Genomic DNA, 18,411 nt, shown 5'->3' on the forward strand with positions numbered 1-18,411 from the left:
GTTGGTGCACCTAATCATTGGGGTGGTTGCACCTAATGACTAGGGTTAGTGCACCTAAGGGTCGGAGTGGGTGCACCTAAGGGTCGGAGTGGGTGCACCTAAGGGTCGGAGTGGTTGCACCTAAGGGTGGGGGTGGGTGCACCTAAGAGTCGGGATGGGTGCACCTAATCGTTGGGGTGGTTGCACCTAATGACTAGGGTGAGTGCACCTAAGGGTCGGAGTGGGTGCACCTAATCGTTGGGGTGGTTGCACCTAATGACTAGGGTGAGTGCACCTAGGAGTCGATCGTTGCACCTAAGGGTCGGGGTGGGTGCACCTAAGTGATCGCCTATCCTCAAGATAAGCCATCACTAGCTGATCGGCAAGAGTCCAACGTCCCGCACCCCTGCCTATCAGCTGTTTGGGTGTAGCTCTGTTGCCGGAGTCGGTGCCGCACCTTGTAGTGGAAGAATCTCGTTACGACCACTGCTACTGAGCTCTGAGGTTGATGGTGCGGGGTGCGGTCCCAACGCCTACTTCCAGAGGATAGGCCATCGCTTAGTCACCCCTCTAATGCTTAGGAGTCCAGTGGGCGGTGATTTACAGCTCATGCAGGAAAAGCTATCAATCACTGAGTTAAGCCCACCCACTGGACTCCTAACCGCAGAAAGAGGAGTGATTTAGGGGTGTTGGACATTTTGCACCTCTGTTAGCCAGGGCAGTTTTTGCAGTTTTGACATATACAAAAAAAAATAAAAAAATTACAAACTAATAAAAAATCAAAAAAAAAAAAAATCTAACTAACCCTTCCCACACACACATCTATACATTGTCAAAATGGCATTCAGCACTTTAGATTCACAGACACCTTCGTGCAACTTTGCGTCAAAGTGTAATTTTTCATAAAAATTGGATAAATGTTGATATTAATGGGTAAAAGTCGCATGCATCACACCTCAAAAAATGAATGTTCAACGTGTGCAGAGTTCATACGCGCCTCTTAGCCCAAAAGTTACAGGCACATATCTTCATAAAACCAAAAACTGGTTAAATTTTTTAAAAAGTAGCAACCTATAAAATACAGAGATTACAGTCCATGAAAAGTAAGTGAACCCACAAGACATATCTGACAACCTAATGGTTTCAGTTACCCTGATGGACTGTTGACAACCATGTCCGCCTTCAGGTGACTTTGTGACAAAACAGGAATTATAAAAAAAAAAAAAAAAACATTTGCACCTAAAAAGTCATCTTCCACATATGTGTTAAAAATGTATACTGTATAGAGCAGACAGCTGCACATCATACCGTGCATAAAACTATAATCTGCCAATTAATACACGCAAGCGCCTTCCTGCAACTTTGTGGCAAAAAATCATTATTAGCAAAAATTAGACAAAAATTCTAATTCACGACTGAAGTGCATATGCAAATAAAATACAGTCTGCAAGAAACTGGAAGATGTGCTGAGTGCATACATACCACACATGTCTACATTAACTGCTGCATGTGTTAGGGAAATGCCAAAACCTCAGGAATGTGCCAACCAGCTTTTGTATGAAAAGCATTGGGAATTATGTAGTATATATAGAGTATTTTTTGCTTTATAAGACGCACTTTTAAAACCGCAAAAGTGGGGGGAAATGGCAGTGCGGCTTATACAGCGAATACTAGCGAGTGCTTCAGAGCGCTGCTGGTATTCAACCTCCCTGGGGCCGCGCTGCGCGATACTGCGTCAGGACGTAGTGCGCGCGCTGTAACCTGACGATGTACGCTGTCAGGTCACAGTGTGGTGTGGGCCCAGAAAAGACCAGGGAGCGCGCGACTGCAGGGGAGACCGCCGGACCTGCAGAGTAGCAGTGGAGCAGGAGAGGTAAGTAAATGTATCTATTTTAAGGTCTGATCTGAGGTCTTATACAAGGGTCTGGAATGGATGCCTGATGGAGGTCTGATCTGATGTCCTGATATGGGGGTCTGATGTGAGGATCTTATATGGGGGTCTGATGTGAGGATCTGATATGGGGCTCTGATGTGAGCATCTGATATGGGGCTCTGATGTGAGCATCTGATATGGGGGTCTGATGTGAGCATCTGATATGGGGCTCTGATGTGAGCATCTGATATGGGGCTCTGATGTGAGCATCTGATATGGGGGTCTGATGTGAGCATCTGATATTGGAATCTGATATGGGGGTCTGATCTGAGGTCCTGATATGAGGTCTGATGTGAGGATCTGATATGGGGGTCTGATGTGAGGATCTTATATGGGGGTCTGATGTGAGGATCTGATATGGGGGTCTGATGTGAGCATCTGATATGGGGGTCTGATGTGAGCATCTGATATGGGGCTCTGATGTGAGCATCTGATATGGGGCTCTGATGTGAGCATCTGATATTGGAATCTGATATGGGGGTCTGATCTGAGGTCCTGATATGGGGTCTGATGTGAGGATCTGATATGGGGGTCTGATGTGAGGATCTTATATGGGGGTCTGATGTGAGGATCTCATATGGAGGTCTAATCTGATGATATGATATGGGGGCCTGATCTGAGGATCTGATATAAGGGTCTGATTTGTGGTCTGATGAAAATATTTTTTCTTAATTTCCACCCCCCTAATTAACAATGATAAATCCCTAACCCTCATTTAAAACATTAACTCTGGCTGCTTTTACACAAGTATAATATAGGGGCTTTACTACTGTAGTATGGATACAACATCTGAACCTCCTGCAGTTCACCAGAAATTGAGTTAGAACGCCATACTTCTGGTTCTGATGCATTGCGGAAGGTCCATCTAAATAGCGTCTGATGAATCTGTTGTTTTATGTTTGCCTGTTGAAAACACGCAATAAAAATGTATAGCTAAACAACAAAAAAATAATAATTATGATTGTTTATAGCGTTTTTCACAAATATATTAGATATTCCTAACTATTACTTCAGCATGTAACGGGTATCACTAGACACTATAGATCGGGTATGGACAGGATAGGGACAGTGTAACATGTAAACCTTATTGATGTGTGTATTTGTGGTGTTTGGTGCCAATTGGGTTAAGTGATTAGATGGACAAATGCTCCTCCTCAAACTCCTTTTCTGAAAAAAAAAAAAAAGGCTCCTATATGTGACAATCAGAGAGCAAGTATGCTCTTTGGTTGATGGGGGCAGGGCCGTCTTTGCCGCAGGGCAAAAGGGGCAGCTGCCCCCGGCCCAGTTGCTCCTGGGGGCCCAAGCCGTTTTCCCGACTGCCATTCACTAGTCACTAGGTTAAAACATTCGTCGCTAGGTTAAAACATTTGGGGCCTGGGCCCCTGATGTTTTGTCCCATGCCCCGAATGTCCTGCCTGCCTGTTAGATACAACTGTATTGCCGTACACAGAACAGCAATATAATTGAATCTAATACACTGGGTGTAGAGGTGAAGGACCTGTGGTGACATCACAGGTCATGTGATCAGCAAAACAGGCTGTGATAGGATGACCTGGATGAGATCACCATCATCTGACCAGTGCAGGATTGGACCGGAGTGAAAAGGAGAAGGAGCCTAAGGCCTCATGCACACGACAGTATTTTTTCACGGTTCGCAAAACGGAGTTCCGTTGGTCCGTGATCCGTGACCGTTTTTTCGTCCGTGGGTCTTCCTTGATTTTTGGAGTTCCGTTTTGGTGCCCGCCTGGCCGTGGGGAGCCAAACGGATCCGTCCTGACTTACAATGCAAGTCAATGTGGACGGATCCGTTTGACGTTGACACAATATGGTGCAATTGCAAACGGATCCGTCCCCATTGACTTTCAATGTAAAGTCAGGAGTTAATATACCATAGGATCGGAGTTTTCTCCAATCCGATGGTATATTTTAACTTGAAGCGTCTCCATCACCATGGGAACGCCTCTATGTTAGAATATACCATCGGATTTGAGTTACATCGTGAAAACTCATATCCGACAGTATATTCTAACACAGAGGCGTTCCCATGGTGATGGTGACGCTTCTAGTTAGAATATACTAAGAACTGTGTACATGACTGCCCCCTGCTGCCTGGCAGCACCCGATCTCTTACAGGGGGCTGTGATCCGCACAATTAACCCCTCAGGTGCCTCCCTCTATTGTATTATCATTGGTGGCCAGTGTGCGGCCCCCCCCTCCCTCCCTCTATTGTATTATCATTGGTGGCCAGTGTGCGGCCCCCCCTCCCTCACTCTATTGTATTATCATTGGTGGCCAGTGTGCGGCCTCCCCTCTCCCCCCCCCCCCCCCGATCATTGGTGGCAGCGGAGAGTTCCGATCGGAGTCCCAGTTTAATCGCTGGGGCTCTGATCGGTAACCATGGCAACAAGGACGCTACTGCAGTCCTGGTTGCCATGGTTACTTAGCAATATTAGAAGCATCATACTTACTCCCGGCCGGGAGCTCCTCCTACTGGTAAGTGACAGATCATTAAGCAATGCGCCGCACAGACCTGTCACTTATCAGTAGGAGGAGCTCCCGGCCGGTCACAAACAGCGCAGCAGGTAAGTATGATGCTTCTAATATTGCTAAGTAATCATGCCAACCAGGACTGTAGTAGCGTCCTGGTTGCCATGGTTACCGATCAGAGCCCCAGCGATTAAACTGGGACTCCGATCGGAACTCTCCGCTGCCACCAATGATCGGGGGGGGAGGGGAGGCCGCACACTGGCCACCAATGATATTAATACAATAGAGGGGGGGCGCACACTGGCCACCAATGATAATACAATAGAGGGAGGGGGGGATCTCTTACAGGGGGCTATGATACGCACAATTAACCCCTTCAGGTGCGGCACCTGAGGGGTTAATTGTGCTGATCACAGCCCCCTGGTGCTGCCAGGCAGAAGGGGGCAGTCATGTACACAGTTCGTAGTATATTCTAACTAGAAGCGTCCCCATCACTATGGGAACGCCTCTGTGTTAGAATATACTGTCGGATTTGAGTTTTCACAAAGTGAAAACTCAGCTCTGAAAAAGCTTTTATGCAGACGGATCTTCGGATCCGTCTGTATGAAAATAGCCTACGGACACGGATCACGGACGCGGATGCCAATCTTGTGTGCATCCGTGTTTTTTCACTGACCCATTGACTTGAATGGGTCCGTGAACCGTTGTCCGTCAAAAAAATAGGACAGGAAACACGGATCGCGGCCGCGGGTAAACAACGGTGCATTTTCCGAGTTTTCAACGGACCCATTGAAAGTCAATGGGTCAGCAGAAAATCACGGAAAACGGAACAAGGGCCACGGGTGCACACAACGGTCGTGTGCATGAGGCCTAATGCTGATGTCTGTATATGAGGAGAGGTAAGTGAAGGGAGAGGCAGAGAAATGCTGGGGGTTGTAGTTATTTAACTAGGATGTATGTTAGGGCTGAAGGGAGGGATGTTATTGACATGGAACTGTGTGCTTGAGGTGGCTGGGGGAGGGAGTGATGTTATTTACATGGGACTGTATGTTGAAAGTGGATGGTGGGGGGGAATGATGTTTATGTACATGGGTAATGTTTAGGCTACGTTCACACTTGGGTTTGGGATCCGCTTGTGAGATCCGTTTCAAGGCTCTCACAAGCAGCCCCAAATGCATCAGTTTAACCCCAATGCATTCTGAATGGATGCGGATCCATTCAGAATGCATTCGTTCGGCTCCGTACGGCCTCCCGTTCCGTTTTGGAGGCGAACCCCAAAATGCTGCAAGCAGCGTTTTTGTGTCCGCATGGCCTTGCGGAGCCAAACGGATCCGTCCTGACTTACAATGTAAGTAAATGGGGACGGATCCCTTTGCATTGACACAAAATGGTGCAATTGTAAACGGATCCGTCCCCCATTGACTTTCAATGTAAGTCAGGACGGATCCGTATTGGGACTTAGAAATTCAAATCTAATACAAACGAATCGGTCCTGAACGGATGCATTCGTTTGTATTATCGGTGCGGATCCGCACGAACGCAGGTGTGAAAGTAGCCTTAGGGGGTGATGTTTACATGGGATTGTGCGTTGGAGGCGGCTGGGGAGGAGGTGATGTTATTTACATGGGACTGTATGGTGGAGGGAGGATTATAACTGCAGGGGGCACTGCAGATCCAGGGGACATTATCATTATAGGTGGTCTTATTACTACTGGGGACTCTATAGGAGGGTCTTTTAGATCCGCCTTATTTCTACTAAGCGCACTATGGGGGCCTTACTACTACTGAGGGGTCTGTAGAGGGGGGGCCCAAGTAAATTCTTGCCCAGGGTCCAATCAATATTAAAGACGGCCCTGGATGGGGGAAGGGGGATAGATAACAAATTCATGTTGTCCTCCTCCTGGAGACATTAAAGGGGTTGTCCTGCCATAGATGCTGATCACCTCTCCTCAGGATAGTTCATCAATATCTGATAGGCAGCGGTCCGACACCCAACATCTCCGCCAATCATCTGTCTGACAGGGAGGTGGCGCTCCATGCGAGTGCTGCTTCCTGTACATTACACTGCTCATCATCATCGACAGTGCAGTGTGCAGTGTAATTACACTACGCCGCCGCTCCACAGGAGACGACGCGTAGTGTGATGAACAGGAAGCAGCGCTCGCATGGAGCACAACCGCCTCCTCTTCAAACAGCGGGCCAGCGGGAGTGCCGGGTGTCAGACCCCAGCCGATCAGATGATGATATTGATCTATATATATATATATATATATATATATATATATATATCACTGCACAACTACTTTAAGGGTGCACCTAAAGGACTCTCAGACTGTGAGAAACAAGATTCTCTGGTCTGATGAAACCAAGATTGAACTTTTTGGCGTTGTGTCTGGAGGACACCAGGCACTGCTCATCACCTGCCCAATACCATCCCTACAGTGAAACATGGTGGTGGAAGGGTATTGTCACTGATAATGGCTCATTGTGGCTGGAAGTGAGGGACACAGTGGGAAACAAGCTTGCTCGAAGTGTGGCTGATATTGGAGGGTCACTCAGGGGGTTCACCTATGTATGTAATGGTAAAGCACCCTGAGAAATAATCACCAGAGTTTAAAGGGAACCTCTCACCTGAGCCACCACTATTGTGCTCTGCACTAGCTCTTTATAAACATGTCTAATTTAATATTATGTAGAAAATTAATTGCCCTGAATAGTCATCTATTTGGGTGAACAGTTCTGCAGCACTGAAGGACATCCCCTTACAATCCAGCTCTGGTGGCATCTAGCGCATGTGCAATGAAGAGTGGTTCTGGCCTCAACCTCATCTGTGCATGCTCCAGATTTGGTCTCCGGGATGTCAATCAAACCAGGAGGAGCTTGGGACTCCATGACTATGACGAGAGGACATCCTCTGCGTCTAGAGGAAAGAAGGATTTACAGGATTCTTTACGGTAAGAGCAGTGAGACTATGGAGCTCTCTGCCTGAGGAGGTGGTGATGGTGAGTACAATAAAGGAATTCAAGAGGGGCCTGGATGTGTTTCTGGAGCGTAATAATATTACAGGCTATAGCTACTAGAGAGGGGTCGCTGATCCAGGGAGTTATTCTGATTGCCTGATTGGAGTCGGGAAGGATTTTTTTTCCCCTAAAGTGAGGAAAATTGGCTTCTACCTCACAGGGATTTTATTTGCCTTCTTCTGGATCAACTTGCAGGATGACAGGCCGAACTGGATGGACAGATGTCTTCTTTCGAGGGAAATTGGCCTACAGCGAATACGGTATTATAGCCGATGCGTTTTTTTACACACTGCTAAAGGCCCACTTATACAAGGACAGGTCCCACAGCATTGGAATGCTACGAAGGTGGTTGAGGGTAAGAAAATTAGGTGACAGGTTCCCTTTAAAAATGCAAGACCTGGAGGAGTCAGCCCATCACGGCTTAAATCTCTAAATCTTCAGGAGCACACGACACATCAGCAGCGCGTACATCAGTGATAAATAGGTGACGAGTGATCAAAGAGCATGAAATCCAGAGGTTCATTTTCCTGAGAAAAGGAAGTCTGACTGATAGACGATGTGTCTCTGGAGACCGCTTCCAGACATGCAGTAGAACTTGTGGAGACCGAACGTAATGATGGAAGATCTTACAATGATTCCTCGCTGCCAAATTGAAGATATGTTCTCCTAAGAAGGAGACTGGAGTATGGCGCTTTGAAATAGCATCATTTTTTAGGTGCAGGTTTAGACAGAAGCTTGGTAAACTACCAAAGCAATAGAGATCTTATCATCTTACAAAGCACCAGCAGGATCAACCCTAGTAAACCAGCCATACTGCCAGGTAGGATCGATCCTGCTGAATAAAATGATACCTGCTTTGTGGCATTCCCCAGAAAAAAATGTGTTTCAGTGCATGAGGGGTGTGGCCAACACTGGAAAGCTGAGGTCACTGAGGGGCTAGACCCCGCCCCTTGGTGTACTGATGGGCTAGACCCCGCCCCTTGGTGCACTGAGGGGCTAGACCCCGCCCCTTGGTGTACTGATGGGCTAGACCCCGCCCCTTGGTGCACTGAGGGGCTAGACCCCGCCCCTTGGTGCACTGAAGCCCTCGTTTGAATAAAGAATAAAAGTCCTTTTTCTTGGGAACAACACAACCGATTTTAACAAAACAGGTATTTTTTTAATCGGCAAGATCAACCCTACTGCTCCTTAAAGGGGTTGTATAAGATTAGAGACTAGCAGGATCACTTTAATCTATTCAGCTGCCTGCTACACCAAACATGGCCAATGTACAGGAGTGGTACTGATCCCCCCAAAAAAACAGGATCGTAACAAACCCCTACCAAGTCAGAACATTATGTGTATGAGATTCTACTTGATGGTAGGAAAGTTGGTATCTCTGGGTATATTTTTGGTGGTTTCTAGGCAGAAGACAAAGCCAGAAGAATTGTTTACACCGACCTGTGGGAAAAGCTATCCTGGGAACGTTCCTGACGCATTTTGTGGTGCAGGAATGGCTTAGGCAGGGTGTCGACTCTCCTTAATAGGAGACAAACTGAAAGTACTCCATGGTATAGAGACTTATTGTCAATGCTCCATCAGAAACGAATATGCCAAAAGGTACCTCCCAACCATCTCACTAGTGCCACCTTTTGGAAGTGGCTCCCTATCAGTCAAGATCCGACTTTCTAACAAGCCTTCGGATTTGACAAGAGAATAGAGCCAAACCAGATATCCATCCATAGACGGCTGTTTTGGGGTGCTTGACCCTCATGAGTACAGAGTAGGATTCTTTCCGGTTTAGAGTGATGCCTTGGAAGCAGCTTAGATATAGAGAAGGAGAAGGCAGCAGTGTCGGACTGGAGGAGCAAGAAGCTCAGAAGATCTGTGCTCTGGTGTCCTCCAGGTCTGACTCTGCTGCCTAGAGGAATGCTCTTTTATTGAGGCCAAGACAGCTGAAGTGATGCATTCATGGCACTTGGTAAACCAGGCTCCACTGAGGAACAAGTAGTTCTTTGGGAGGGATACAAGTCGCAAGCCATAAGCGTTTCAACTCCAAGGCTGTGATGGACAAGAGTAGGTTTATGCGCTGGTCATCCACTACCTGGTAGGACATCTATCCTACAATAGACCACAGATGGTAAGGTGGACCTCACACAACAGTAGCTCAGATAACACCACACACTGACTGCACAAACATCTGCATAATTTCTGGGGCACAAATCAAAACGGTCTACCTGAAAAACGGTCTGGACCCACCAATCGCAGCGGCATTTTGCTTTTTACCTGAGCAGTTTATGAAGTGAAAGTCATGGGCAAAGTTTTTCTTTGAGACAGTTTTGTGTTTGTAGCCTGATGCAACACCTCCGTGAATATGAGATTGGCTCTCATTCTCCTGGAATGTGTGGCTTCTACGAAGACTGCATAGAAGAGACATGTCAAAAATGCAGTATTCAGGTGCGAGGCTAAAACCTGTGAAGGTTAGTAAAGCAACTCAAGAACATTCATGGGCCAGTACCTGCAAGGAATACAGCTGCTGAAAGGATGTGGACAACCCAGTTCTTGTTACTGAAGTTATATTGGAAAATGTGTGGCAAAAGAGAGTAACATTTGTCAGCAGGTCCCCACCACACGGTGTCTTTTCCGATGCTCGGTATAGCTTTGGCTTTTGCAGTAGTTAAGCGGATCCTGCCACCTGGTGGTCTTCTATGATGAGCTATTTTATGTAGGCTCAGTAACGCATACAGTGGTATCATTTGCAGCCAACAAGTCACTGCCATACTACGCCACTACCTCAAGGGTAACCAGTGATAGCCAACATCATGGGCTTCCAAGACTTAGTCTAGTATGTTTGAAGGGCAAACTGTCCCTACTACTGTAATATCCTTGCCAAAACGCTGAGTGTTCTCCCCTAAAAGAACCTTGTCAAAAAGCCTGGTATACTCTAGATAATCCTGCCCGTTGTCTCAACAGGTTTCCACCTTACACTGCAGGTTCATCAGGGGGCCTTTAAATAGTAGTGACGTGTACCCCAAGGAGAACATAACCCAGTGATGTGCCTGTGACTTGGGGGACAGTCGATGGTTGCAGCGGCACAAGCGACCTAGCGTCCGTCCTGGAAGTTTACAAGCAGGGACCGGAGCGCGGTGGAGTGAAGGAGCCGGAATGGAGCGGCGCAGGGAGCAGGTAAGTATGCTTCCCTCCAAAGTTCTGATGGGAAGGAGAGCCAAATGTGTTATTTGTCCTTTAAAGGCAATGTTCCCTGGGAGAAAGGTAGGCAGATATTTGTTAGTTTCAAACTCATGACCCCAGCTCTGTGCAGCAAGAGTGGTAACCACTGAGCCAAGGACTGGAAACACATAGAAATTAGCTGTCCGCCAGAAGAAGGCAAACTGTCTTCCTAGTCCCACCTGCACACTGAAGACCCTTAGGAGGGGCCAGGAAGCTAGAACACACCTAGGCATGAAGCAATGACGACAACATCAGGGTAAGATTTGTCTTACTACTGCCACCTCTCTTTGTATCATATGGGCATCACCCAGGTACCATGTAGGGAACTGGCCGATAGGAAGCCTGCTCATTTGTTCACAGCATTGGAGATTACTACTTACTTTACTCTGTATGTTATCGTTATGTATATCTTTTATGTATTTTCTCATAGTTTAGTAAACTTTTTATTCACCAGAGCCATGACAAGCCTATTTATTCCCAGATCTCAGAATTCACGGTAAAATAGGGCATCATATGCACAGAGTTTGTATGTTCTCCATGCGTTTGTGAGGGCTTCTTCCCACACAAATCCCAATACCTGCTCATGGCCTGTAAACGCTAACTGAGACAGGAAAAGATGTGAGAGAAGACAACCTGCAGAATATACTCTATAAATAAAGAACACAGAACCAGTAGTCCACAGAAGGCAGGACCTACATTCCAATGACCCCCATGTTTGTAGACACTGACACTGCCATAGTAAGTATGCCCCCAACCCAAGCTTTGTGCATTTCCATGGAGTTGTCAACAAGTAAAAATGTGTTATCAACTGAGTCTATCGTCTCCGATATGCGCCAAGCCAATGCCACACAACATTATTCACAGCTTTTGCCACGTCCAAGGGACTGCATTCATCAACTGGACCCAACATGGTAGGCCATTCACAAAGGAAAAAAAGAGTGCCACAAGTTCATCAAGGACTAGGCCAGTGAACCATCTGCACCTTCTCAGATAGGTGGCCAAGCCCTTAGATCTGCCAAAGCGAAAAGAACATGCTCCATTGCTCTACTAATCCAAATATATCCTGATCCTTCTAATCATTATATAAGATCCTTAGGAACAGATTCATCAATGGTGCTATAATTTGCACTCACTTCTGACACTTTTCAAAAGTGGTGAAGGAAAGTGCACTGGGCTTAGTGGGTGAGTGGTATTGGCCTCCAACTGTCCAACAGATTCCGTATAATTTACGCCACTACAAATCTACACCAGCTCAAAGCAGGCAAAAATTTGATTTTCTGGTCCACAGACTGCCAGAAAATGTGAGAAATTCATTAAAAAGCCTGTGCCTCGTAATAAATCTGACACATCTTACTCCGACCAAGGAAACGCCCATCTAAAGGTGCCCATAGCTACTGGCCAAAAGCTATATCTCCGGACTCCCACGTACACGTGTTTTTAATGAGGAGAGAGATGCTGCCAGACACTTATGGGGGCGACTTATCTATCTCCCCAGTAACAAAAGGATCGGGTGTTGAAATCCCAAGTGCCATCAGGGACTGTCGGGAGCTCACTATACACATTAGACTTAGGCTATTTTTCTCACATTCCTTCAGTCAGAGCTTTTTTATTTTTAATCCGACATAAAGATCTGAGCACTCGTTTTATGCAAGATGCGTGTTTTTTGGGCTACATATGTGGAATCATTTCAGGCTATGTTTACACCATGTCCAGTGAATGTAACAGGAGATTCCAAGGAATGGAAGCTGAGCTGCAGCAGTCCAGCACGGCCACTACACAGTGGATGGAGCCTTCTTCAGCGAGGAGAGAGCGAGACAGGCGAGTGGGAATCTCAGACCACCACCGATCAAAACTATGACATATCACAAGTTTTACCAAAATGCTGTGACCCTTTAGCCCAGATTTTCACCTTTGACTTTAATATTTCAAGGCTTACCTTCAGGGTCATCCAACTGCGGAGTCAGTGCCAGAAATTTGTTGGTATTGACATTTTCCTCATGGCTGCGTGCTGAGGTCTGCTGTGACACGTGCTGGAGAAGAAGAAAGGTTACATCAGAAGAGCGGGAACATTTCCATAGAATACATGTGCCGGGCTGACACATGGCTCGCAGAATAAGAGAAAGCTGGGTCAGCCCAGTAGACATTCAATGAAGCAGCAGGACACACACACGACCACCACTCCTATCAAACTCCTAGGGGCTTGGAAGCTTCAATGTAATTATAGGTAGGGGTTCTAGCAGTGGAGCACCCAGTGATCATACATTTACCACCTAGAAGATAAATGTTGTTCATGGGAGAACCCGTTTAAATGGTGGGTTTGACTCTTAGGAAGCCCACCACACACCATTAGGGTCAGACTGTTAAGCGTTCTCATTATCCTAGCTATTTTCCAGACCCCGTTGTTTGGTGAGCACAGTTATACCCTCCAGTTTCCAGGGGGAACATATCACTACCTGGAGCTCTTCCCACAGTTGGTTTCGGATCTCCAGACCTTGAGCTTTAACCTCCTTCTCTTTTGCCATCTTTTTCAGTAAAATTTCATCCAGGGCTTTCATCTTCTTAATGGCTTTTTCTACTTTGGGCTCCATCTTGTCTTCTGTACTTGGCGACTCTTCAGTGGCGCCTTCTGGGGCACAGAGATACAAAACAAAGGGGGCATAAGCCATGTTTTGGCTTAGTATGGTCTCAAAAGATGTAAGACACCAAAATAACTGGTGTACATGCACCACACTTATTAACCATTTTAGACACTTTTTCCACCTCGTCTGACAAGGAGGCATGGTTAACTAAGCCAACAAATAGGTGGTGTAAAGTCAGACTATACAGTCTAAAGATGCGGCAGATTTATCATCCGCCATCGGCCACTGTAATCTGGTGCCTCTTTAGATGGTCTACATGTCAGACAGGATAAGTAAATCTACCCCATTGTGTTGTTCCTAATGTAGACATTGCATGACATAAGGAGTCAAAACCAGAAAGAGAATTCCTGTGTCATGCTCTGATCCCTCAGAAAACATGCATGACCTACCTGCAACCGATGCTCCAGTCCTGAGATCTAGTGCTCATTATGCCCTCTAGAGGTGGTGGCATTCAACAACATGTGCCACCAGCGTTTCTCCTAAAAATCTGGTAAAAGTCACTGGTGGACTGATACCTCGGTTGCTACGCAGCAGTCCAATCACATGCTCGATCCATTGTTTCCTATGATGGAACAGGCCACAACGGATAGAGCATGTTGAAATTTGCTGTAGGGGGATAGTAGGTTGTCCTCCATGCAATTAAGGTTAAGCAGACCTATCTACAGAAATAGACACAGTTGAAAAAGCCAAGAGTCTACGATTTCTGGTGGGCAAACGGCTGTCGGCCAAGTGAAAACACAGCTGAAGTTATCTTAAATATATGACCCGCTTGAAGGATTCCATGATGAAGGCCATATATCGCCTGATGTCTCCATATCTAATGAGTTCAAGCCCAGTCTGCTAAGTGAACAAAACAATTCCTATTCCTTTGAATCCAGTTTAATGCAGACATTTTGATGTGGTCTCTAGAAGGCAATCTGGAGAAACATATAACGCTAATCCCATGTGCCACACATATGTTCTCCATGGATCAGACTGACGGCATAGCATTAGAAAGTATCAAAGCCTTACTTCTGAGAACTGGCGGCCAAACATCTCACTAGGGTATGTTCCTTCTATCATCTGATCACAACATTTAGGATTTTTTTTTTAAGATTTCAAAGCAAAATGGGCATATTTTAATTGTTGAGGTATCGTCATGGAGGTTGAGAGGACAATTCTGATAGAAATGTGATCAAGTGTGATGGTGTCTAGAAGATTAAAGATGTCATCACTCTGCGGATGACTATGCCCCATTCCACACAAGGAGATGATGCTAAGCGGCCTCCTGGCCCGGATTCTCCTAGTTACCTTCCAGACAATCATCTCCGGTTTTCACAGCTGTGTCACTGTCTTCAGCAGCTGAAATGTCTGGGAGGTCATCTTTACAGTCTTCTCTTCCAAAACAGGGAACTAATGTAGCAGAAAGAGCACAGAATTTCATTTATATCTAAAAGACCCTTAAAGGGGTTGTTCACCCTCTTCCTGAGGCACCAGGTGACGGGCCGATTGCCTGAGGATGGAAGCAGGAAGCTGATGGGGAACTATAGCAGATGAGAAGGTTGCCCACAGAGGACAAGTCCAGACAAATGAGTGTCCTCTCCATGTTGCTCAGTTTACAGATCACTGCTAATAGTGATCTAATGTAGAGACAGAGGGTCCTCCGGTGGGCCCCGCTGTGGTACCATGAGAAAACAAAAAACATCGGCTGCCTTCAGAGCTAATCACTTACCACTAGACTCTGTTTCTAGGATTCACAATCTATTAAACTATCGACGATATACGAGTTGGACCTCAAGAATAGTTTCCTCTGGTGGGCACAAAGAACCCCAGTCCAACAGTGAACAGCTAGAAAGATAGATAGATGGATAGATAGATAGATATGAGATAGATAGATATCTATCTACCATACTTATGGTGAGGTGCAGGCCTTGTCCTAAATTCGGCACCTCCTCCGGCAGTCTTTGCATTTAACCTGGAATCGTCATTTCTGTCTTCATTTCCTCCAGAAAACTGATATAAAATGAAGATAAATGTCCCAGGCCTGCTGCCCCTGCCCCCTACCCGCTCTCACCATGCCCCCTTTTTTTAAAGTGGTCAGGTCGACCTAGAAACACCACTTGATGTTTAAGAAGATGGAAACATGGTGTTTGAGGGTTTTTTATGCCATTGGGTAGGGAAATGATACATCTCCTCATAAGCCTTTATCCTGAAAGAGTAAAACACAGCTGAGGCCGGTGATTGGCTGCAGCAGTCATGTGAGTGTTGAGGTATGTGAAGAAGAATATAACAAAAGTATTGACACAATGTCTACCTGGATCTTCTGGCAGGCTGGTCATCCTGTCTGGAGTTCTTCCTTGATATACTTCTGCTCCCATCCCTGTACAACTCTGTGCGGTCTCCTCATCCCCAGGACCTTCTGAACACACTGTAGGAGAAGTCTCTTGCTCATCGTCTGAAGTCATCGTAAGATCCGTCTGTATCAATAGGTGAAAATACACAACGGTCAAATGTCTTCTGAAGGCACATCAATGAAAACATCAATTTTAGCTGTCAGACAGCTCCAGATGTCCACACTCAGGACCACTTTGATACTAAATGGCTTTTTCCATAAAAACCTCAAATTTAAGAAATGCTGGTGCAGAAGACGTATGCTGGACGTACATGCTCTGCCTAAAGAGCGTGCACCCGTCTTCTCAGATTGACCTTCACCAACCATCAAGGACCTCCATGGAGGGATAAATATGACATTTTTGGTTCCACTGGAGATTCCTTGTAAAGTCACGGTTACACAACTGGCCATCAATATATACTGTAGGAACGTGTCACCTTTCTGCCAGTTAAAACCAGATAGTGACACACATCCCTTTTACTTCCTAAACATGATCATGGGGGCGGCCATTGTGTTTTTAACAACATTTAGAGATTTGCTTTACAAGCTATGTGACATATGCAGAGGTCATTGTGCAGGGAGGGGAAGTATATAAGCAAGCTGCCAGTACAAAAAAAAGATAGTGACACATATCAGTTTTTCCTAAACTTTTTTTTTCCAATTATAAAGGGCGGCCATCTCGCCTAAAGTGATGTTAAGAGCATTTTGAGCTTTTCTTCATACACTCTGTGACATGTGCAGAGGTCATTGTGCAGGGAGGTGGAGTGTATAAGCTGCCAGTTAAAACCAAATAGTGAAACATATCTTTTTTTAACTTCTAAACATGATCATGGGGGCGGCCATTGTGTTTTTAACAACATTTAGAGATTTGCTTTACAAGCTATGTGACATATGCAGAGGTCATTGGGCAGGGAGGGGAAGTATATAAGCAAGCTGCCAGTACAAAAAAAAAATAAAGATAGTGACACATATCAGTTTTTCCTAAACTTTTTTTTTCCAATTATAAAGGGCTGCCATCTCGCCTAAAGTGATGTTAAGAGCATTTTGAGATTTTCTTTATACACTCTGTGACATGTGCAGAGGTCATTGTGCAGGGAGGTGGAGTGTATAAGCTGCCAGTTAAAACCAAATAGTGAAACATATCTTTTTATATATGATCATGGGGGCGGCCACCTTGACTGATGTGATGTTAACAACATTTAGAGATTTGTTTTACATGCTTTGTGACAAGTGCAGAGGTCATTGTGCAGGGAAGGGCAGTATATAAGCTGCAAGTTAAAACCAGATGGTGACAAATATATATATATATATATATATATATATATAACTGAAGGGGCATGTATTTGCCTATGGTCTGGGTGGAAAAATTGCAGGATTTTAGTATTTTTTTTTAAATATAGATAGTGATATGGAAAATTAAACATAGCCACCAAATATTCTTAAAAAGTTGGCTTAACATAGAAACTTGATTGAAACAATTGGTCATTTTCTGATGACTTAAAGGAGGTGTGTCACGAAGGATAAATGGACACCATAGACAGTGGTCCCTAGAATGCCCCCTCCATATGACACTGTAAGGTAAGTCCACATGGGTAGAATATAGTACCAGACAAGCAGATTCCGGTTTGGATTTTTCCACACGTTGGATAGTGGTGTGAACATAACCCAAGAGTCTTTTGAATGCTCAGCATGCAATCGCTACATATCATCTGTGGTTACCTGAATTTTTGACTGGAGCAATGACTCATGCCCCTGTATGATAACGGACTTATATCATACCCATATGTTATCAACCAATGTGTTATGGAGGCAATGTGTCTAATGGAGGCACCAAAAGGTGTTGGTGCCTACAGTCCCATAACGTGTCCTATAACTCTGTGTGTGGCCGTACAGGCTCCGTGCACATGGTTGGACGCATGGATGAGATCTTAGCCTTCACATTTCACCTGTGATATTCCCGGCTCCGGAGTCAGCACTTCCAGAGAACACACAGACGAGGTCACTTTCTGTTTATCCACTTGGAAGGAACTTAACAAGCGACTTCCAGGACGGGAACGAGACGCAGTGGCGGGTCTGGAAATGTCATCCAAGCTTCCCTTCAGAATATCCATCTTCAGAGAGCTGAGAACCAATAGTTCTGGGCAAAATCAAACACATAGCAGATGAAGACCAAGCCCTAAATATCTAATACATACATACACACCGCTACCTCCTGATACATACACACCGCTACCTCCTGATACATACACACCGCTACCTCCTGATACATACACACACACCGCGACCTCCTGATACATACACACCGCTATCTCCTGATACATACACACACCGCTACCTCCTGATACATACACAAACACCGCGACCTCCTGATACATACACACACCGCTACCTCCTGATACATACACACCGCTACCTCCTGATACATACACACACCGCTACCTCCTGATACATACACACCGCTACCTCCTGATACATACACACACCGCTACCTCCTGATACATACACACCGCTACCTCCTGATACATACACACACCGCTACCTCCTGATACATACACACACCGCTACCTCCTGATACATACACACCGCTACCTCCTGATACATACACACACCGCTACCTCCTGATACACACACACACCGCTACCTCCTGATACATACACACCGCTACCTCCTGATACATACACACACCGCTACCTCCTGATACATACACACCGCTACCTCCTGATACATACACACCGCTACCTCCTGATACATACACACCGCTACCTCCTGATA

At 45.7% G+C, this 18,411-nt stretch overlaps 1 protein-coding gene across 2 annotated transcripts in view; it reads right to left on the reverse strand.

The window, feature by feature from the left end:
• FSIP1 (fibrous sheath interacting protein 1) overlaps positions 1-17,777 on the reverse strand; it is a 45,976-nt gene extending 28,199 nt beyond the window's left edge. For both annotated transcript variants that reach the window (XM_040411342.1, XM_040411341.1), the window contains exons 1-4: positions 17,586-17,777; positions 15,562-15,724; positions 13,083-13,255; positions 12,566-12,659 (exon numbers count right to left, since the gene is read on the reverse strand). In XM_040411342.1, the coding sequence (XP_040267276.1) occupies positions 12,566-12,659; positions 13,083-13,255; positions 15,562-15,724; positions 17,586-17,750 (595 nt within the window). In that variant the 5' untranslated portion in view covers positions 17,751-17,777. The remainder of the gene's footprint in view (positions 1-12,565; positions 12,660-13,082; positions 13,256-15,561; positions 15,725-17,585) is intronic.
• Between the last annotated feature and the right edge of the window lie 634 nt (positions 17,778-18,411).

The sequence above is a fragment of the Bufo bufo genome, chromosome 11 (genome assembly GCF_905171765.1).
Source record: "Bufo bufo chromosome 11, aBufBuf1.1, whole genome shotgun sequence".
Lineage (NCBI taxonomy): Eukaryota > Metazoa > Chordata > Amphibia > Anura > Bufonidae > Bufo > Bufo bufo.